Source organism: Penicillium waksmanii (assembly GCF_028829765.1).
Source record: "Penicillium waksmanii strain IBT 27052 chromosome Unknown utg000002l:1.0-3326099.0:1.0-3328782.0, whole genome shotgun sequence".
NCBI classification, from domain to species: Eukaryota; Fungi; Ascomycota; class Eurotiomycetes; order Eurotiales; family Aspergillaceae; genus Penicillium; species Penicillium waksmanii.
Genome location: NW_026643249.1, coordinates 3,201,078 through 3,222,570, shown reverse-complemented (window position 1 = coordinate 3,222,570; position 21,493 = coordinate 3,201,078). Strand labels below are relative to the sequence as shown.

Sequence of the window (21,493 nt, the reverse complement as noted above, 5' to 3'; positions counted from 1 at the left end):
GGTCAACACCAGCGCCAAGAGCGCTTGGCTTGACCTTGGCTGGCAGGACACAGTGCAACATCAGAGCTTGGCCGGGATATTCATTGGAGCAAAAGGCGGGCAGCTTTATGAGTGGCGGGCGATAACCCTAATTCAGCATATCCCTGCAGGAGGAGAGAACTAGTGGATCCTTTCATTTGCCAGCTCTATCTCAACCATTTGCCACGCTTATCCTGTCCTTTGACTTCTTTGATAAACTATTTCTGAATGTAGAAGGTGGAATAGTCGACGCATGACCATAAATTGCAGCTAAACTTCTAGAACACGCCACAGTGGGCAGGGTTTTGGACCCTGCATCAAGAAACCCCCATGTCGACCAACATCTAGCGTATGATAGTGCGAGATAACTCTCCTATTGATACGAATTCAGAGGGCTCCACTCGGATTCAACCGAGCATTGGCATTCTCGTTAGTTTCGGCCTTTGCTTCATTGGCCGCTCGGGCATTGGCATTGGCATTGGCATTGGCATTTCCTCGTGTACTCCCCTCTAGCCCGTAGAGTACATCCTCGGACATGCCTGGGATTACCATCTCGAATGTCTCACGCACCACCGCATATTGGTAGTACCCACATCGTGCGATCGGCTGCGTCTTGCGAACATCGAGCAATCCATCTGTCAGAACTTCGTCCCGGATATGCACGGCCACTACTCGTCCAATCACCACATCGACGGTTCCCATCGGCGGATTGCCAGGTAAGCGAACGGTTGAGTGATACTCACATTCGAACTTAACCGGCGATTCGGCCACCATGGGAACATCCATCGTGCGTGCGGCCTCCTTGCTGACCCCCGCCCGTGTGAACTCGTCCACTCCATAAGGGACTTGCTCGGCGGAGATGTTGACCGCTTCGCGCAGATCCCAGGTCGCGAGGTTCCAAACAAATCGCCCAGTTTGTTCGGCATTGATCACCGTGTCTTTGCGTGTGCCCGACACTGTCTGGTTCGATGAGAACATCACATATGGCGGGTCGAAAGTAAGGTTGTTAAATTGCGAGTAGGGGGCCAGGTTGGCTTGGCCATCGTTGTTCTTAGTCGAAATCCATCCGATCGGGCGGGGGACCACACAAGCCTAAGCAGATATCAGCATGGATTTGGACAGCATTGGTAGCAATTGGAAGAGTCCACCTTGAACGGGTCATGCGGGAGGTTATGCTCTGTCTTTCCGGGCTCATAAAACATTTTGCTGAGATGCTAAGTGTCTGGCAACTTTCTGTTATGATGCCAATTGTAGCTGATTTATACCCCGCAGAAGCTTGCTCTGCACTGCCGTTTCCGATTCCGAAGCCGCAATCCACTCACTGGCTGCATGGAATGTGGAGATCTCGGTATCGGTGCTCGGCTTCGGACCTCGCTGTGGATACCATCACCATGATGCTGCAGGATCTTCTACTCACTGTGTACTTACTGTACTTGTATCTGTTACTCACAACAAAGTCATCCGGCGCCTCGGACTCGGATAACTTCGGTCTTGGGTATATCCCTCTGGCACGGCATACCGATGTATGTCCGAGTTTTCCGGTGGGCTACTTAAAAACCAGCTCTCTCCAAGCCAATTCCAATTCAATCTACAATTCACAATCACACCATAATCTTGTATTCTTCATTACCGTCTTGTATCATCCATACTATCATGGCCCATCTGAATTTCCGCACTTTCGTCGAAGCTCTCAAGGCGGATGGCGATCTCGTCGAAATTAACGAGCCGATCGACCCCAATCTTGAAGCCGCAGCTATCACTCGCCGCGTATGCGAAACCGACGACAAAGCGCCTCTCTTCAACAACCTCATTGGCAACCAAAATGGTCTTTTCCGCATCCTCGGTGCACCAGCCTCCCTCCGTGCCTCGCCCAAAGATCGCTATGGCCGTCTTGCCCGCCATTTGGCTTTACCACCCACCGCGTCGATGCGCGAGATCCTCGACAAAATGTTGTCTGCCTCGGAACTGCCCCCCCATCGCCCCGCGCATTGTCGAGTCTGGCCCCTGCAAAGAAAACGTTCTCCTCGACGGTGAATTTGATCTGACTTCTCTCCCTGTTCCCATGATCCATCAACACGACGGTGGAAAGTATATCCAAACCTACGGCATGCACATCGTTCAGTCGCCCGACGGCTCCTGGACCAACTGGTCTATCGCGCGTGCAATGGTTCACGACAAGAACCATCTCACTGGCCTCGTCATTGAACCGCAGCATATATGGCAGATCCACCAAATGTGGAAGAAGGAGGGTCGCGATGTCCCCTGGGCTCTAGCTTTTGGTGTTCCCCCTGCCGCCATCATGGCGTCCAGCATGCCAATTCCAGACGGCGTGTCCGAGGCCGAGTATGTCGGTGCCATGACAGGCGACGCACTTGAATTGGTCAAATGCGACACGAATAATCTGCACGTTCCTGCAACGGCTGAAATTGTGTTCGAGGGTACCCTTTCGATCACTGAGAAGGCACCTGAAGGTCCTTTCGGCGAGATGCACGGTTATGTCTTCCCAGCTGATACCCATCTCTGGCCCAAGTACAAGGTCGATCGCATCACATACCGCAACAACCCAATTCTCCCCATGTCCGCGTGTGGTCGTCTCACTGATGAGACGCACACATTGATCGGCTCGCTCGCCGCAGCTGAAATTCGCAAAATCTGCCAGAAGGAGGGACTGCCCATTACAGACGCATTTGCACCTTTCGAATCGCAGGTCACCTGGGTTGCCCTCCGGGTTGATGGCTCCAAGCTTCGCGAGCTCAAGACTACCCCGAAAGAGTTCTCTAAGAGAGTTGGCGATCTTGTTTTCAACTGCAAGGCGGGTTACACAATTCACCGCCTGGTACTGGTCGGTGAAGATATCGATGTCTACAACGGCAAGGACGTTATGTGGGCTTTTTCGACGCGCTGCCGACCTAATCTTGATGAGACTTTCTTCGAGGATGTGCGTGGATTCCCTCTAGTTCCGTATATGAGTCATGGAAATGGCTCCCCGGTTCAGGGTGGCAAGGTTGTTTCTGACGCACTGATGCCGACTGAGTATACGACCGGTCGTGACTGGGTTCCGGCCGATTTTGAACACTCGTACCCGCAGGAATTAAAGGATAAAGTCAAGGCGAAGTGGGCCCAGATGGGATTTAGAGACTCGGAGTAGAGAAGAAGAACTTTTGTGTAATATTACTACTAGAATATAGATAAATTGATTTCCAAGATTTCGTTTCAGATTAAAATTCTGTATGCAGACAGTGGACTAATGTAACATCTCCACATTAGGGATGTATCTACTACTGTAAATTATCCCTTGAGCTTTTCAAATTTCCTCACCTCCCTAGACGCACTTCCAACTCTCTGGGACCTTCTCATTGCCACCAATGTAGACTTGTTTCTCTGGGTGGGGGCAAAGTGGTCTTTGCCGAAGCACGCCCGAAGCAGGATCCGTCGAGTTGGTCCATGTAGTCGCAATAACTTGCTTGATCACCGACCCCTTCTCAACCCAATCCATCAGAGCGAGCAACGCGTCATGCTGAGGATCCTCTAGCCCAGTCCGTCCCGCCCATGCGTTCGATCCTAGTCGGCTTGCTTGAGAGCCACCAGATATGAACCAGGGGGCCCCCACGGGCGTGTCTCCTACATGCTCCATCCCCGGGATGTAGAATAAGCGGAACCAATCTCGCACTGCATCCGAGCCTCCAAGAAGAGCCAGCGCGCGCTCGTAAAAAACACCGGATGATCGAGACACAATGCCACCGTCAGCAAGCCCGTGAAAGAGGAAGAGCTTGCCACCGCGGTCGCGGAATTTGCTGAGGGAGCTATAATCCCAAGCCGTGCATTTACCTGGGTCAAGCTTTTCGGCAAGTAAGACAATACTATCGTTGTAATGCTCCCAAGTCCAGTCGGGGTCGTTTAAAACGAAGTTCTGGATATAACCGTCTCCAAGCCCGGATGGTGCATCGCCAGAGAGAATCATTGACCAACTTGCCTCGGAACCTAATTCCATTCCGGGAAAGATAAGTTCTCCATTAACAGTGTAGTTGGCATAGATTTTCTGCAGAGTCTGGAGCTGAGGGGCCGTGAGGCAAGCAGAGGCATTGGCCGTCTCGGTATCGCAAGCCAATGCTAAGCTTTCTAAGTTGCACTCACTAGGAGATGATACAATCCCGTCGACGACTCCGTCGAGAGAATCACATTGCTTGATAACTTGGTTGGCTATAACGGCAAATAGATCACTGGAAATGTGATTGGGACCTGATACGGGCAAGTTGTAAGTTGCGACTTTGCTTGTCCATGGCTGCTGGTGTGCAGTCCACCATGCTGGGGCGCCAATAAGGACCCCATCAAAGGAGTCGGCATGAAGCTGCACCTCCTTCAGGCCTTGACGGCCACCAGTCGAAGAGCCAGCATAATACGAATACTCAATGTCTCGACGATAGAAGGCTTCGGTCAGGGCTTTACCAAACACGACCGACCCGTGAATTGCTCGGAAGCCAAAATCTTTCCGCTTCTCCTCATTATTAAGTGCCCATGAGACATCTAGACTAGTCGAGTTGTGGCCAGTATCTGTCGATACAACGGCGTGGCCATAGGTCACACCGTTACCCATGCTTAGCCAGTTGATGCCACCGGCAAATCCGCCATTGCCGACTGTGAGAAAGCGGCCGTTCCATTTAGAAGGCAAGAATATACCAAAGCGATATGAGGAAATAGCGGAGGTGGTGACGTTGACAATCACAGCGCAGAGCTCGGGGAGATGAGTTGAGTTTGAGGGATAGGCAATATCAGGAGCTCCCTCGCCGTAGCTACCCCCAGCCTCCACAAAGGCCGTGGATAAAACGGTTGCTTCTTTGGGGAGGGCATGCTGAAAAGCGGATTTTGTGCAACTACTACGATGGCTAGATGCACCGCTTAGTGCGACAAGCGATGTCACAAGAAAAGCGTATGGTGTGGTACATCTCATGTTGATAGCAACTAAAGGATGAATCGCTAGATGAAAGAACGAAGTGGCACTAGTTAGACCACCGGCAGAGTACCCGGTGGGAAAAGACGACAGGATCTGGATGCGGTAAAGACTGAATAAATAGAGAATTGCAATTGAGGGTGAGGGTCCATTCAACCCCACATAACCCACTTCAAACAAGCATCATGTACCCCGCGATATTGATGTGATTGTCTCTATATCAGGCTAGATATCACCTGAGCTTCTCTATCTTGTAGCTAAATCAGTATTCAATAGGACAATGGCTAGCATTGACTTCACCTCAACTCTAGTGCTGTCAATTCCTTGTTCGAAGCTATTATCATCATTCACCAAATCAACGCAGCCTTGCGTACTAATCGGATGTTCGTCGGATCTGTGGGGAAATAAAACACTAAATAGTTCTATGTATGTCGGAAAACGGACTGGGATCATTCAGTTCCAATATGAGAGGCGGAAAAGTAAAGTGTGTCTTCATAAACTGCAGCTAAGGATGTGGGGCTGAATCAGGGTGCATAACGGGGCGCTGCAATGTGGGACAGCGATGTCCAATATCCACAGGCTCAAAACTGATCCTTCGCACAGTGACAAAGATAAAGCCGAAAATTGCCATAGATGCCATTAGGCAATATCAAAGTGAAGACTGCCCAGGAGTGCAAACCTGACGATGAGTTATCTCAGTCACGACGTGAAGGAGTTTAACTACCAGTACGCTAAGGTATATAACTACCCTCGTATCCAAAATTAGTAGCCTTAAGGCTGGTGCACCATAATTACCGAAATGTCTTCGCGATCTGTACGATGGGCTCAGATATCTGTAGTTAACCTTGGAATTTATTTCCATCTTATTTTCTTCAATTTTCAAGTAAAATTTTAGAACTACGTAAATTTTATTCCTTGTATTTCTGAATGTGTTAGTTCCTATTAGTAATGTTTGAATACTGGCAATTTTTGCAGTCATTCACAGCAACTCAAAATTTGCTTGGGCAATTACCTGCACATCCTCAAATATCTCCACCCACTTAACCTTCAATCGACGAGAATTGAAAGAATTCTATTGCTATTTATCCTTAAATATCACGATTTGCAGCATTCCAGCCTCGCCGTCACCGCAAACTGGCCCGTGCACGGAACCGGAACACTCCGAGTCAACTTGAACCACTCAACTTTTGCAGCTGGTTACCTTCCCAGGGTTTTCCTCATTATTTGCGTTTCGGCGACTCGGAACTGACATATATGAACTTATCGCACTCATCGCACCAATAGAATATCCCAAAAACGCCAATCCCGCTAAGCATACCTGGCCCTGCAGCAATCTCGGACCTCGGCATGAATGTCAGCCAAGATGAGGCAGACCGAGTTCTCCGACTCAAATCCCGAGAACGCGAAACACACGCCTGTTATCCCTGTCGGAAGCGCAAAGTCAAATGTGACGGTCACCATCCGTGTCGGACCTGTGTCCGTCGCAAGCACCCACACATCTGCTCATATCAATTGCGTGGGCGAGGGGGCCCATCGTCGCCTGTTACCGCGCCGGGGAGTGTGCGGAATGTGAGGTCGCCGGAGGGCTCGGTTGGTCAAAATATTGATGTTGATATTGATGCCGATGCTCATGTACCTGCGGAGGCTGGCGATGTGCGATCGGATGACGCTTCGAAGAATTATGTTTACTCTGGGGATAACTCCGTCGTCTCGATCCTGCGACTGAGAGCGTCCGATGCGAACGATTCCGTTGCCAGGGAGGTTGGATCGGTACTGGGTCTTCAGAACACTTTCAACTCGTATCCATTCATGGATTCTAAAACACCACAAGAGCGCTGGCACTCGTTGCTAGGCATTTTGCCGCAACGGACGGAGGTTTTGAAGTATGTCCCTCATATCCTATCATGAGCGTATAAGCTAACCAGTAGATTCTTTCACTATTATCGTGTGACTGCGTACCCTTTCAATCCGATACTAGCAGATATGGATCGGTTTGAGTCAGACCTGTGCACTTATCTAAATGCCCATGCAAACGGAGACCTACGTAACCCTGAAAAAATCACGGAGCGTTGGGGAACGGATAAGTCTATCGGCCATATCAGCTTGCTGCTAGCTACTTTGGCAGCTGGTGCACATTACTCCGATATCGAGTATCCGCAGCGCTTGGAACTTTCTACAGACTTTGGTAAGTTTTGCCCACCCGGAATCATTGACCACGCTGACCTATCCACCAGCTCGCCGGTCATTTCATGCACTCCGCCTGGCAAATTTTCTTTTTCGCCCATCGTTGGATATAATTCAGGCACTATTAATATTGGGGAATACACTACAAAATATGGGCCAGTCCGATGCGGCCTGGGCATTGCTAGGCACGACCATTCGATTAGCGCAGACTATGGGGCTTCATACTGAGCGCAGTACCATTCATTGGCCTGAGTATGTGCGAACAAAGGCAAGGGCCTTATGGTAAGAAGCAATTTAATCAAAGTAAGAGTAAGAGGAATAACTGAACCATCTAGGTCGACAATTGTTTGGCAAGATAGCCTACTCTGCCTCTGTTATGATCGCCCTCCCATTGTATCAGTCACCGGATGGCCCCTTGACAACTCATTTGTTGAGAGACAGGGCCTTTCATATACGGAAATCATGCATTTTATCTGCAGAGTTGGATTGGATATTCTAGGACCTGAGGGTTTAGGTATTACTGCCGCTGAACGAGGAATCGAATACTTACAGCTCATCGACAGCGTCCGTCAAAAAGCCCAACCGCATCTGCATTCTCGCGAAAATTGCACAAAACTGCAGCAACATCTCGAATACTTAGCTTTGAAAATGCACACCTCCTTTTGTGTATCTGTCGCCTGTCGTCCAGCCATGAAACAAGCGCAGGTACAGCCGCCACATTCGGATATTCTACGCTCACGCGCGAAGGGAAGCTTGATTGACGCTTCGAGAGCATTCCTCGACTTCCAAGCGCTCAGCGTTGTTCCAATACGCAGTTGGTCTATGGTACATACTGTATTAAGTTCGACTCTTTTGCTCTGCATGTGGGAGGAAACTCGCAATGACCCCGAATGCCGCGATCTGCAGCAAAGAGTGATCGATGTATTTTCCTCCTCCGACTCACGATCGGACGATGGGACAATGTCGGAGCCAGACCGACAATGGCTATCCGCTCGTCATATCCGCGCGTTGGTGACACTCCGAGGTGCCCTGGATTGGGAGGGAAACCAATCGACCGAAAATGAGAACGTTGGAACAGGACCAAATCCAGTTCCTTTTGATGGGTATGTTAGTCATCTTGTCTTGGGAGAATATCGCTGATTATGCAGAAATTATGAAAGTTATCTTGAAATGCCAAATGCCTTCGACATTTCCCCGGTCGCGTATCTTGACTCGATTATGAATGGTGTGTGACCCGCGCCAAAGCTTGTTCCTTGACTAACACTAGCAGTGCCGATGTTCGACTTCACTCAAGAGAATGGATTTTTGTGATGGAATAAATATGATCAGGGGCACACTGTATAATGACCATAATGAATTTATCACAATTTTGAAAATAAAGGGCATTAGCTATTGATGCCCTTTTCCCCTCAAGCTAGCTTGCGCCTCATGGTATTGAGCTAGCAGCATATAGCTCCAAGTAGTGCGATCGATGAACCGTCCGTTATTGGTCCGACCTTTTGAGAACGAGCGGATAACTCGGATCGTACAGCACCACTCCTTTCAATTTTGGATTCCTTCGATGCCCTTGTATTCGGTCATTTTCTTCCCGGGCCGCGTATTCGGTGGCTCGGTATCGGGGGCTCGGTCTTGCTCGGAGTATGAAAATCGGGCCGAACAGCCTTCACTTTGGCCCTCACCCTGCTGATTCTTGTCCAAACAGAACCGAGTTTTGTTTTGCCACGGCTTGTTATAAGACAGCTATCTTGGTACGCCTTTCGCATCTTCATCTATCACTCACCATCGCATCATACAGTCCCGCATACAAACACTGATTACAAACACTGAATATCAATACCAGCATACAACAACAGAAACACCTACACCATGCTTTCTCTACTCTCCGGCACACAGACTCCTCAGTCCGGTCGCGCCTCACCTGGAAGCTCTCACGGCCAAGAAACAATACACACCGAACACTGTCATGGATTAGCAGCTTCCCGCAAACGTATCGTCGTCGCGATGACCGGTGCTACCGGCGCCGCCCTTGGAATCAAAGTCCTCATCGCCATGCGTCGCCTGAACATTGAAACACACCTTATCATGAGTAAATGGGCCGAAGCAACCATAAAATATGAGACCGATTACCACCCATCAAACGTCAAGGCTCTGGCCGACCACGTCCACAGCATCAATGACATGGCAGCGCCAGTAGCGAGTGGCTCGTTTAAAACGGATGGGATGATCGTTGTGCCTTGCAGTATGAAGACCCTTGCGGGAATTCATAGCGGGTTCTGTGATGACTTGATCTCGCGCACAGCGGATGTTATGCTGAAAGAGCGACGCAAGCTTGTTCTCGTTGCGAGGGAGACACCGTTGAGTGACATTCATTTGCGGAATATGCTCGAGATCACGCGCAGCGGAGCTATCATTTTCCCACCAGTTCCAGCTTATTATATTCGGGCTGCATCGGTTGATGATCTGATCAATCAAAGTGTGGGGCGCATGTTGGATTTGTTTGATTTGGATACGGGTGATTTCGAGAGGTGGGAGGGCTGGCAGACTGAGAAGTGAGCCGCTGGAATGACCAGACCGAGGATGTAATGCTGGGGTGATATTTTGCATGGCATATTCGGCGTTTTTGGCAAGCATAAATTAGGTGCCACACCTTCACGTGAGAAAAATTTGTATACAAAGTCTATAATCTACAGAATAGAGCAAGGATGCATATACATGGCTTCTTTCGGTCGGTTCTCCGGAACACACGCGGCTTGGGTAGGATTCTCGCTTCTGCAGCCCTCGGATAACTGGACTGGGCAAGTATATACGGTTGAATACGGTTGGGCCTTGCTGCCTAGAGTTTTCAATAGTTGACTGAACCAAACTACTGTTCATCGCTCACCATCCCTTTCCTTTCTTCACGGTTGCGCCCCAGACCCTTTTTATGTCCGATCTGTCAGGAACAAGGGGCATGCCAATAGAATTTACTCAAGTAAAACTTCTGCATTTTGCCACTCGACCTTCGCAGATGACTGTCGTGAATGGACGTATAGTATACAACGGCGACCAAACCGAGTCCACCCGTCGATCTGCAGTTCCGCCGTATCAGTGGAGGGACGTTCCCCACACCCCCAGGATTCGCGGGGCCGGTGCGGTCATCTTGCATTCCAGCGTTCGTGCGCATCGTTCCTCTAGTCAGCCGACTGCCCAGGGCGCTAGTTTTTGTCCTATCATGCTGATTCTTCAACACGCACCTAAGGCACTTACGCTTTGGCCTTCTTATTCGACCTACAAGAATTCCCCTAACAGCCGTTTACATCTAGCGAGCCCCAGTATGCTCAATATTGACTCGCGCATGGCAATCTCCGGTGAAGATTCCTTTCTTAGAATAGATGCGACTCCGATGCCGAAAACCCCTCTCCTCCGCCGCGGGGTCGATTTGAACCTCGCGATGCATTTTCTCAACCGAGGAACCACATGTTTATTCCTTCTCCGTTGAGTTTGTCTATGAAGAATGGAGCCGCAGAGTGATATTTAAAAGCGTTGCTTTTGTCCCTTGAGGGGTGAGCAAGGAACACCAAGGAGACCTCATAAGTATTCTCTCGGCTCCATTCAAGATGATGTTGGTGCAGTTAACTCTGCATTTCTTGCTCGCTCTGCCAGCGGCTTTTGCTGCACCAGCAGAACAGAAGAGAGCAAGTGCCCCAACTGTCACCATCTCGAAGCCTGCAGCTACGGTCGTTGGATCCTCCTCGAACAATGTGGACAGTTTCAACGGAATACCCTTTGCGCAGCCACCCACGGGATCACTTCGACTGAAGCCCCCGAAGGCCATCTCATCTTCTCTCGGAACGATTAAAGCTACAGGAACCGCACGATCCTGCCCTCAGTTCTATTTCTCTACCGATACTGCTGGTTTCCCGGTATCTGTTTTGGGAGAGCTAGCAAATATTCCGATATTTCAAACCGTTAGCAATGCCGGTGAAGATTGTTTGACCGTCAGTATTCGACGTCCGTCAGGAATAGCTGCGAATGCAAAACTCCCCGTTCTCGTTTGGATATTCGGTGGTGGGTTTGAACTTGGATCGACTCAGATGTATGATGGTTCCAGTCTCGTGTCCGCATCTGTGAGCCTTGATATGCCAATCATCTTTGTTGCGATAAACTATCGCGTTGGTGGATTTGGTTTCATGCCTGGGTCAGAGATATTGAAAGATGGCTCTGCAAACCTGGGCCTACTCGATCAACGCCTTGCCCTGGAGTGGGTGGCAGATAATATCGAAGCCTTTGGGGGAGATCCCTCGAAGGTGACTATCTGGGGCGAGTCTGCAGGTTCTATTTCTGTTTTCGACCAGATGGCCCTGTATGATGGCGATAATACTTACAATGGGTCGCCGCTGTTCCGAGCGGGAATCATGAACTCTGGGAGCATTGTACCCGCAGACCCTGTGGACGGTACCAAGGGCCAAGACGTATACGACACTGTTGTTGAATCAGCAGGATGCGGATCTGCTACCGATACTCTGGAATGTCTCCGCGGCCTGGATTATACCAAGTTCCTGAACGCAGCAAACTCTGTTCCTGGAATTCTTTCATACAATTCTGTAGCGTTATCATATCTTCCAAGGCCAGATGGAACAGTCTTGACAGACTCTCCCGAAAATCTGGTTACCAGTGGCAGGTATGCCTCTGTTCCTTTCATCGTGGGCGACCAAGAAGATGAAGGAACCATTTTTGCTCTTTTCCAAGCCAGCATCACCACAACGTCTCAGTTGGTGGATTATTTGAAAAATATCTTCTTCCAGGGGGCTTCCGAGGCTCAGCTGAAAGAGCTTGTTGCGACATATCCAGATGTCACCACTGATGGATCCCCGTTCCGCACGGGTATTTTCAATAACTGGTATCCGCAGTATAAGCGGATTGCAGCAATCCTTGGAGATCTCACTTTTACAATTACTCGACGCGCATTTCTGAAGCTGGCGAAGGAGGCAAAGCCAGATGTAGCCGCTTGGTCTTATCTCTCTAGCTACGATTATGGCACTCCGATACTTGGAACGTTCCATGGGTCAGATATCTTGCAGGTCTTTTATGGAATTCTGCCCAACTATGCGTCAAAGTCCATTCATTCATATTATCTGTCTTTTGTCTATGACTTGGATCCCAATTCGCGGGCCAGTGATTACATGGACTGGCCAGATTGGGGAACGAATCAAACGTTGATGCAATTCTTCAATAACCGTGGAGCACTTTTGGCTGATAACTTTCGACAGGATACTTATAATTTTATCCTAGAGAATGTTGGATCTTTCCATATTTAGGTCGGCCTGCTGGATATAAGACCAGAAGAATGAGATGACGAAATAATAGCATGATACCTTCCGTGAAGGAATAAGTGATTCTGACCATATATAATAGCCTGAACTGTAAGGTAGAGTGACTTTATCTCCATGTGGCCGTCACTGTGGCCGTTGAGCCCGAACAGCCAGTAGGCACAGTGTACGAGCGATCAGGGTCACTTTCCCAAGTCACAGACGAAGACCCACTTGTCTTCTCAATAAACTTGTACTGAAAGGACGACCCGACTGGAATCGTAACTTGAACATACCATAGATGGTTCGACGAGGTATACTGATCTGCCGAAAGCGCAATCGCATCATCAGTGTCCCAGCTACCCAACTGACTAATCGAACCAGACAAATAGATTTCCTGTCCATAGGAAGTGGTAACAGTCTCTTTGAAAAGAACTGGTAGTGCCGTGGCCTGGATGCAAGACGAAGTTGTGGTGCTAACAGTCAATTTAGTAGTCGCTGTAGTGGACCCCGACGATGCACAAGGCCCGCTACTAGTTCCAACAGAAGCTAGCATGAGCACGCGAGGCAGACCAGATGCCATTGGCACTGCGATGTTCCCACTTGAGTCAACAGTAATCGATGTACAAGTGTACATTTCCATGAGCGCAGTGCCGGAAGGATATCCACTACCGCTGAGACTCAGAGTATAAGAGCTGCCGGACGAGCCATAGTTGGAAAGAACTGTTATAACCTGCGATCCACTTGATCCCTTTTTCATGGCAATCGTGTGGCTATCTTGGTAGAATGGAGAGTTCTATTATTATCATTATTAGATGAGGTTTCCCGAGGATATGGAAGACACCACCTTAGATGTAATATAAGAAGAGTCTGAAGAAACAGCGAGTGCACGAATTTTGTTCGTTGTTGCAATATATTGATACAGCTCAGCAGTTGTCGAGTAGCCAGAAAGCCAGGTCGCTTCGCGATTCGCGGGGTCACTGCCTCCGCTATAGTGCTGTTCTTGGCCAGCGTAGATGATCGGGATACCATCTGACAAAAAGAGAAAAGAAATCACATTCTTCGCTTGCGAATAATCACTCGTGTACCTGCTCAGTCAGAGTTTGCTCTTCAATGAAGAATGATCTACTCACGAAGCGAATCGAGGATTATCGTGGTTCTCGATGAAGTTTCCGAGCAAGGTGGGATCGGAACAATCGGAAGCAACTGAATTGATCATGTTATACAGATCACTGATGCTCCCGCTTGAGGACTGAAATGCGTAAAGCAGTTGGTAATAGCTTATAAATCAGATAAATATAGTTTGCAGAGTTGAGAGGGTAGATACTCACATGGGGTAGTTGAGAACTCCATCTAGGTAGTTTTGGTAGGGACATGTGTAGGCTGGGTCTCCGTCAAAAACCTCCCCCCACACAATATACGCCAGCTGCACTGTTATATCCAGGCCAGAAGGACTCTTGAACGTGTTTGAGTGTGTCGATGCGTAGACCGTCGACTGGTTGGGTATTAGCAGAGACTGGCAAGAGTAAACGGGAAACGTACTAGAATAGTTTGAAACTAGATCCGTAATCCAGTTATACCAGATCGTCTGGACAGAAGATAGTTCAGTGTTCAGATCCGGCAAAGAGACAGTGGTGTCTCCGAGCCAACAGTCTTCCACGTTGGTTTGGTTATCGTAATTGCTAATTAGACAATACGAATGGAAGTATGAGGAGGAATCGAAGGGATTGAAGACACTGTAGTCAACCGTATTTCCCGCACCATTGTATCCCTGTCTTCTAGTCAGTATCGGGAGTAGCGCACAAACCTTCAACTTACCATGTGATTCGCCACTACATCGACCATCAGATACATCCCCCGAGCGTGTAGAGCTTTCGAAAGAGCCAGGATGTCAGCAGCAGTGCCGTGGTTCGAGTTGACCTCATATCTAACAAAATTAACATCTCGCACGATCCAATTATCCGCAAACTCACATCTTCTGTTGCCAGTAGCCATGATAGGCTTCACCGTCACCCGTATCGCCGTCGAGCTGTTCGGTGATTGGGGTGATCCAGATGGCGGTAAATCCCATGCCTTGGATGTAGTCCAGCTAGGTTTAATTAGCCTCGTATAGCCAATTCATTAAGTTATTTTTGCCACACGGACATGATTGATGATTCCTTGCCAACTTCCACCACAATAAATCTATTCCAATTAGCTTGGTTGGTTTTCATTATCGGGTTCGGTACATGCCCTGTCTGTGACATCGCAAGCAGTCGTGGTTGAATTATCATCACGTCCAAATCGATCAGTCAACAGAAAGTAGATTGACTGGGACCGCCATTCCGCAGGCGAGAGTGCGGCAATGGCCTGAATGAGCAGAATTGTAGCAGCAAGGACAAGGTACATTTTGCCCCGTCGATAATGTGGGTAATAGCACTCTCTAGTCGAGTCTATTCCGCAGCCACTGGCGCATTTTATACATTAACCCCGCAAACTCAAGGTTTCTGCAGGGCACAAAAGCGACTGTCATATGTTTTGTGATTAGACCACCATATATTACCCCCGGCTGATTGTCGGCACATAGAGCCAATGGTTCTGAGTGAATACTATTAAACTTCATTTTTTCCGTCCGCCCGTTGCCAGAGCATCGGGTTTCACATAAGCCCCTGGATTAAGTCCGAATTTTTAATTTTAATTTTTGATCAACTTTTGACCACTTGCATACACTAGTCTATTAGTCTATTATCTATATACAAGTACCGTAGTTCAGCTAACGATTTTCAATATTGCATTCCGTATATTAAATGAAATGTCGCATTCTCGATCGCTTCATATGAGCTGTAACGCGTATATTGCGAGACTTTTCATAATGCCAGAGTGATTTATGCTCAGTCTCTAGCTGGAAGTACAAAGTACATTCTTTAAGAATTCCGTGATTATTCTATCCCGCAGGCACATATGCAATTAGTATGCTCGGTTAATAGACCTGTCCGCAATGTCGGCCTTAGCGTCCAGCGCCAGTCTCCAAGAGGGAGATCCTCCGCGCACTAGGCGGACATTGTCGATCAAGATTTCTCCACATTTGCAAAAAAGAAAGCGCTAAAAGCCGGGTTTCGAAGGAGAAATGCAGGTCATGACCGCCTTACATGCGTGTTAAATTTCCTGACAAAACGCCTCCTTGCCAAGCGAAGCCGACGCGTTCAAGGACGGAAAGAGTAGGAAGATTGATTGGAGGTCGCCTCTCCGAAAGACCCGGCGGGAGTTGGGCTAGACAGGGGACGGAGAATCTGCGGGGTGATTGAAGACATCTGCAGGATGCAGGCCTCAGGGGAGGCGCAGATGTGAGATCATGGTGGCTTGATTCAGAAGACTCGATGTTAGCATATATTTTGTCAGTGGAAAGAATCGCGACAATGAACATAGAAGGAGGTGTGAACAAACGAGAGAGTTGCTAAAGTGGCACGCAAAAAAAAGAAGAAGAAGAAGCTTGCAAAATGAAGAGTGCTGATCCATTAGAGGGGTAGGGACCTCATCCTCGACAAAATGTTAGCGCGTCCGATCGTGCAATAGCAAAGCTGACAGGCACGAAAGCCACAAACGAACTAGTTAGTCTGCAGCCCTTAGTCTGCAGCTCCCCGATCTCTGCCTCGTCACATTTCCCCACCCCCGGTTAAGGCCCCTGCAATTTAATGTTGACATTTGAAATCCAACCGAACCGGGCACACAGCAACGTGGCGATGCATAAAACCCATGCGAACGCCCTCGTTTGAACACCAGACAAAAACAGAGATAGCCTATTCTTCATCATGGCTCCCCGCATCTGGACTGCGCTCTGCGCGCTGACTGTTGGCTCGACTGTGTTGGCCGCACCACAGTTGGCACCTCGTGCGACTGGTAGCTTGGATACCTGGCTGGCATCCGAGACTGCGGTTGCGCGAGAGGGTATTTTGGATAACATCGGTTCGAGTGGCGCGTATGCGAAAAGCTCGGACTCGGGAATCGTCATTGCCAGTCCGAGTACAGACAGCCCTGATTGTGAGTGCGAAACATTTGATCATATAGGATGAGAGTCTGACATCGCAGATTATTACACTTGGACTCGTGACTCGGCTTTAGTCATGAAGACCCTGGTTGATCTGTTCAAGAATGGCGACACAGACTTGCTCACTGTCATCGAAGAGTACATAAGCTCCCAAGCCTACATTCAGACCGTTTCCAATCCCTCTGGGGGTCTCTCTAGTGGTGGGCTTGGTGAACCCAAGTTTAACGTCGACAAGACAGCGTATACCGGTTCGTGGGGCCGTCCTCAGCGTGATGGCCCTGCCCTCCGAGCTACTGCGATGGTTGCTTTCGGGCAGTGGCTAATTGTGGGTTACTTTTCTTTAAAATGAGCCATTTCGCACGCTGATACAAATTCTAGTCTAATGGATACACATCCACGGCCACTGATATTGTCTGGCCTATTGTTCGCAACGACCTTTCCTACGTTGCACAGAACTGGAACAGCTCTGGATACGGTAAGGCCCACCAACTTCCCGACCGAAACATTGCTGATGAAGAACAGATCTGTGGGAAGAGGTCAACGGCGAGTCATTCTTCACAACAGCCGTCCAACACCGTGCCCTGGTCGAAGGCAGTAAATTTGCTAGTCAGGTGGGATCATCCTGCTCGTACTGCGACTCTCAAGCACCCCAGGTCCTTTGTTTCCTGCAATCTTACTGGACCGGCTCTTACACCCTGGCGAACTTTGGCAGCAGCCGTACCGGAAAGGATGCAAACACCCTCCTCGGTAGTATTCACACTTTCGATCCCGAGGCGGGCTGTGATGACTCCACCTTCCAGCCTTGCTCGGCTCGTGCTTTGGCAAACCACAAGGTAGTTACTGACTCATTCCGATCTATCTACACTATCAACTCGGGTAAGAGTGCGGGACAAGCTGTTGCAGTTGGTCGTTACCCCGAGGATTCTTACTATAATGGTAACCCTTGGTACCTGTGCACGATGGCTGCTGCTGAGCAACTCTATGATGCATTGTATCAGTGGAATAAAGCTGGCTCTTTGACCATCAGCAGTGTCTCTTTGAGTTTCTTCAAAGACTTGTATAGCTCAGCTGCCACCGGTACTTATTCATCAAGCAGCACTGCGTACTCCTCAATCGTCAGTGCGGTCAAGACATATGCCGATGGCTACATGAGCATCGCGGTAGGTAAAAGCGCTTCTGTGTATTTCGATTGACATCATCGCTGATAGTTTGCAGGAACAATATGCGTATACAAATGGCTCCATGTCCGAACAGTTTCTCAGAGCTGATGGAACCCCAGCGTCAGCCCGTGATCTGACTTGGTCATACGCAGCCCTGCTCACTGCAAACATGCGCCGCAACTCGGTTGTTCCCGCGGCATGGGGTGAGACCTCTGCAAGCAGTGTTCCAGGAACATGCTCTGCAACTTCAGCTACGGGAACCTACAGCACTGCTACCAACACGAACTGGCCAAGCTCCTTGACAAGTGGATCGGGATCGACTACTACTGGCGGAACAACTACTAGCAAAAGTTCAACTACTACCACTTCCAAGACAAGCACTACGACCTCATCATGCACCACGCCAACCGCTGTGGCGGTCACTTTCGATGTTATCGCAACCACTGTATACGGGGAGAACATCAAGTTGGCTGGTTCTATCTCTGCGCTTGGCAGCTGGGACACCAGCAGTGCTATTGCCTTAAGTGCGAGTAAATACACCAGCTCCAACAACCTGTGGTATATCACGGTCAATCTGCCTGTTGGTCAAGTTTTCCAATACAAGTATATTCGAGTTGCGAGCTCTGGTACAATCACTTGGGAGAGCGATCCGAATCTCTCTTATACAGTGCCAGCGGCCTGCGGCACGACCGCTGTGACAATCAGCGATACTTGGCGCTAGACAGCTGCCATGGCAGGGCTGAGTTTTTGTTCCGGGGTTACCATGTGTGAACTTGAAATATTTATCGGGTCGGAAATCAAAGAATTCATTGATTGCACCGCTGTGGATCGAGAGTCGGAGATCATCCGTTCTTTGGCAATTCTTCTGTTACTGAACATTTTGTACCTAGTACTAGTATTTCTGAAATATACGTTAAATTTAACGCATCATTTCAAACCAACAGCACACAGCATACACTTGAACGATAGTCATTTTTCTAAATCTAAACAAGTATATTACAATTGATGGTTACGAATAAAGAGTCCGAAAAAGGCGGCTGCGAGAGAGCTCACAGACGATACAACATAAGTCTGCTTGAGGCCCGACAAGTAGCAAGCCAAAACAACTTCACGAATTTGCCCCGTGAGATGGGCGATATAATCCGTGTCTGCCATCGCCCGCTTGATGATGTTCTCCGAGCCAGGCCCTCGCACATTCCGACGTAACTGAGCCTCGAACTCGATGCCGAGGACCGAGTTGCACATTGTCACACCGGCCGTCATCGCAAAGCTAATCAAAAGCATATAGCCCGAAGTAGCCATTGCCATTTCATCTGACGGTAGAATTGCTGTCATGGCGACAAATCCCGCTGCTGAAGCGATTCCTGTACCGAATCCACCCGGGAAAACGTAGAGTGACTCCCAGAATCCGGTGTTGCCATTCCAGAAGAGGTACAACAAGACATAAGCGATGGACGAAATCAAACCAGCCAGGATTAGAAGCAATTTATACCGCCCCGTTTTTCGAACGTATAATCCCGCCAAAATACCTCCAACAGTGTTTCCGATTATGGTGGGAACCAGATGACCACCAGAAGCCGTGGTTGAAGCACCTTGGGTAACCTGAAAGTAGAGTGGAATGGAGAACAACATGCCCAGTTGAGCCATTATCTGAAGAAACCCAATAATGTAGCTAATGGCAACGTTTGGTCTTCGCAGAATGCGCAAGTTGAAGATCGGATCCTTGGCGACATACGCTTCAACCAGAACGAATGAGATAAGGAGGAGCAGACCACCGCCGCCCATAACAACGGTTATCCATGAGCGCCATGGGAAGGACTTTCCTCCTTGATCAATCATGCAGGTTATGGCGATTATCGCCCCTCCGAGGAAACCCGTTCCCAGGAAATCCACATTGGCGAGTTTCGAGAACGTGCTGTCTTTGTTGGAGGCTGCTTTCTCGCAGATCTGAAGCTTAACAACTACTAGGAATGCGGCCAAAACGACGAACGGAACTTGTACGAGGAATAGCCTGGTGATAATGAGCAATTATCCCAGAATGAGTGGATTGTTTCTCCACTTACCACCTCCATCCGATTGTATCGCTAAGCCACCCACCAACAGGACCTCCCAGACTGCGACCGAGAGTCATCGAAATATTGACATAGGACCTCCAGGTTGCCACTTCACGTCTGGGGACGATATCTGTGATGATAACTGAACTGATAATCATTGTACCTGCTCCGCCCATTCCACTAATTGCACGGCCTAGAATAATTGTCCACATCTGGGGTCCAATACCACTAGCGAAATGTCAGTAAGATAGGCATAGCATGTCTCAATTATTGCGCATACCAAATAATGCATCCGACGGCAAAAAGAAAATAAGAAATCAAGAGAAGGGGCTTGCGGCCGTAGATGTCGCTCAATTTCCCGTACTGTATACTTCATCATCAGTTTTGTTCCTCTCCGAGTCTCCGGTTCATCGTCCATACCATCGGCTGAGCAGCACAAAGACCCACTGTGTATCCAGTCGATAACCAACTCGCATCGCGTAGCCGATTGAAATCGGAAGAAACGCGACCCGCGGCGGCCATGACAAGCGTCGCATCGGCATTAGAAATAAATTCACCTTCAGTGACAGAATGTTAGTTTCAATGCGACGTGCAAAATAATCAATTCCGTACCTAATAGAAGCACTGCGACAATCGCTCCTACACCTTCCGCAGTCTTCACAGTCTGTTCTGTATCTTGTGATCCTCCGAGTAGTGGACTTTCTTCATCTTCGGATGTGGGCGCATTGTTGACTGGTTGGGACTGAACTATCCCCTCTTCGCCTTGCAGCCCATCCTGCGTGCCATACTGGCTTTTGGCAACCATTTCGTCCTGTCGGGAGGACAGGTTCAGTGACTCGTAACACAAGAATCTCCGGCCAGCCGATTTTTCTCGGGGCGGGGAGTGGTAGGAATTAAATATCCGACGAGACGAGAACAATCTAGGATAATCGGCACATGGCACTATGAACCATTGACTGTGCCTTTTTCGTCGGGCCACTCAGGTTGGATTATTGTGTTATCATAGCGATCGCAAATCACGCGATTGGCGGGGCCCTCCGCATTATATTCAAGTTTACTTAGCTCAGCTCCACTGATGCTCTGTACCAAGGTTACAATTAGGTCACTTTCTACCAGCATGATCAAAAGCGATTAGTGAATCTTCTGGTATCATTATTCAGAATCATCTTCTTCAACTTAAATCGCCGTTCAACAATATCAAATAACATCTATGCATATGTACTCCGTAAATATATTTTCAATCCCGATTTGGATCGCCATTGAGACCCGCAATTGCATCATGTCCCGCCGGCTATTTTTGCCGAGCAAAATCCCGAGGATTCCATTGCAGACGAAGCTCGATGAAAGTCATACGAAACTTCAAAATTTTTGAAGCGGAATTGGACAAAATGATCACATAGTATCGGGTGGCTTGACCGTTGGATCTTTTTTGGTTTGCAATTTCACCGATGATCCTGCTGGAAGTTCGTCGGACTGTTTGGTTCTCCGCTCAACGCGATTTGTTGCTGTTTGGGAGGAAGTCAACAGGGCTTTCTTGATCCATTATTCAATGAAGGGAAACCGAAAACTAGTCCTGACGCTTCTCAGGTGTGCGTTCCAATCACGTCTTATAGTTGATGTGGTGGGAGAAGTCCGAGACACTATGAAAGTCAACATTTGCTGACTCAACCAAACGTTCGCTATCCAACGAGTATACGACGATACTGTTTTTGGTGTCAACAAGATGTGATACTGTGCGTAGTGGTTCGAGGGAAGGCATGTATGTACAAAGAGACTCCCTGGGTAGGTCTGCCATCTGTTCGTCGGTAGCTTCCATT

At 48.8% G+C, this 21,493-nt stretch overlaps 10 protein-coding genes across 10 annotated transcripts; 6 read left to right on the top strand and 4 right to left on the bottom strand.

The window, feature by feature from the left end:
- Positions 1–405: 405 nt before the first annotated feature.
- On the bottom strand, positions 406–1,220 carry N7481_002859 (flavin reductase family protein; the record flags this gene model as incomplete). Its single annotated transcript, XM_057262078.1, has 2 exons — positions 406–1,110; positions 1,167–1,220. The coding sequence occupies 2 exons, from the start codon at positions 1,218–1,220 to the stop codon at positions 406–408; spliced, it is 759 nt and encodes a 252-aa protein (XP_057127010.1).
- Positions 1,221–1,671: 451 nt separating this feature from the next.
- N7481_002858 (uncharacterized protein) lies at positions 1,672–2,052 on the top strand (the record flags this gene model as incomplete). Its single annotated transcript, XM_057262077.1, has 1 exon — positions 1,672–2,052. The coding sequence occupies one exon, from the start codon at positions 1,672–1,674 to the stop codon at positions 2,050–2,052; it is 381 nt and encodes a 126-aa protein (XP_057127009.1).
- A 28-nt stretch (positions 2,053–2,080) lies between these two features.
- On the top strand, positions 2,081–3,166 carry N7481_002857 (UbiD family decarboxylase; the record flags this gene model as incomplete). The annotated part of the gene is made up of 1 exon (XM_057262076.1): positions 2,081–3,166. The coding sequence occupies one exon, from the start codon at positions 2,081–2,083 to the stop codon at positions 3,164–3,166; it is 1,086 nt and encodes a 361-aa protein (XP_057127008.1).
- Positions 3,167–3,340: 174 nt separating this feature from the next.
- N7481_002856 (uncharacterized protein) lies at positions 3,341–4,966 on the bottom strand (the record flags this gene model as incomplete). Its single annotated transcript, XM_057262075.1, has 1 exon — positions 3,341–4,966. The coding sequence occupies one exon, from the start codon at positions 4,964–4,966 to the stop codon at positions 3,341–3,343; it is 1,626 nt and encodes a 541-aa protein (XP_057127007.1).
- A 1,347-nt stretch (positions 4,967–6,313) lies between these two features.
- Positions 6,314–8,461, top strand: N7481_002855 (Zn(II)2Cys6 transcription factor; the record flags this gene model as incomplete). Its single annotated transcript, XM_057262074.1, has 6 exons — positions 6,314–6,849; positions 6,895–7,151; positions 7,201–7,432; positions 7,486–8,253; positions 8,299–8,375; positions 8,421–8,461. The coding sequence occupies 6 exons, from the start codon at positions 6,314–6,316 to the stop codon at positions 8,459–8,461; spliced, it is 1,911 nt and encodes a 636-aa protein (XP_057127006.1).
- Positions 8,462–9,016: 555 nt separating this feature from the next.
- Positions 9,017–9,703, top strand: N7481_002854 (UbiX family flavin prenyltransferase; the record flags this gene model as incomplete). The annotated part of the gene is made up of 1 exon (XM_057262073.1): positions 9,017–9,703. One exon carries the CDS (start codon positions 9,017–9,019, stop codon positions 9,701–9,703), a length of 687 nt encoding a protein of 228 aa, XP_057127005.1.
- Positions 9,704–10,746: 1,043 nt separating this feature from the next.
- On the top strand, positions 10,747–12,447 carry N7481_002853 (putative extracellular lipase; the record flags this gene model as incomplete). Its single annotated transcript, XM_057262072.1, has 1 exon — positions 10,747–12,447. One exon carries the CDS (start codon positions 10,747–10,749, stop codon positions 12,445–12,447), a length of 1,701 nt encoding a protein of 566 aa, XP_057127004.1.
- A 121-nt stretch (positions 12,448–12,568) lies between these two features.
- On the bottom strand, positions 12,569–14,826 carry N7481_002852 (putative alpha-amylase; the record flags this gene model as incomplete). Its single annotated transcript, XM_057262071.1, has 9 exons — positions 12,569–13,234; positions 13,286–13,526; positions 13,572–13,718; positions 13,770–13,933; positions 13,997–14,209; positions 14,257–14,365; positions 14,412–14,527; positions 14,584–14,622; positions 14,671–14,826. The coding sequence occupies 9 exons, from the start codon at positions 14,824–14,826 to the stop codon at positions 12,569–12,571; spliced, it is 1,851 nt and encodes a 616-aa protein (XP_057127003.1).
- A 1,400-nt stretch (positions 14,827–16,226) lies between these two features.
- N7481_002851 (putative glucan 1,4-alpha-glucosidase) lies at positions 16,227–18,343 on the top strand (the record flags this gene model as incomplete). The annotated part of the gene is made up of 5 exons (XM_057262070.1): positions 16,227–16,455; positions 16,504–16,787; positions 16,841–16,937; positions 16,985–17,622; positions 17,678–18,343. The coding sequence occupies 5 exons, from the start codon at positions 16,227–16,229 to the stop codon at positions 18,341–18,343; spliced, it is 1,914 nt and encodes a 637-aa protein (XP_057127002.1).
- A 275-nt stretch (positions 18,344–18,618) lies between these two features.
- N7481_002850 (uncharacterized protein) lies at positions 18,619–20,481 on the bottom strand (the record flags this gene model as incomplete). The annotated part of the gene is made up of 5 exons (XM_057262069.1): positions 18,619–19,633; positions 19,686–19,904; positions 19,957–20,039; positions 20,097–20,233; positions 20,289–20,481. The coding sequence occupies 5 exons, from the start codon at positions 20,479–20,481 to the stop codon at positions 18,619–18,621; spliced, it is 1,647 nt and encodes a 548-aa protein (XP_057127001.1).
- Between the last annotated feature and the right edge of the window lie 1,012 nt (positions 20,482–21,493).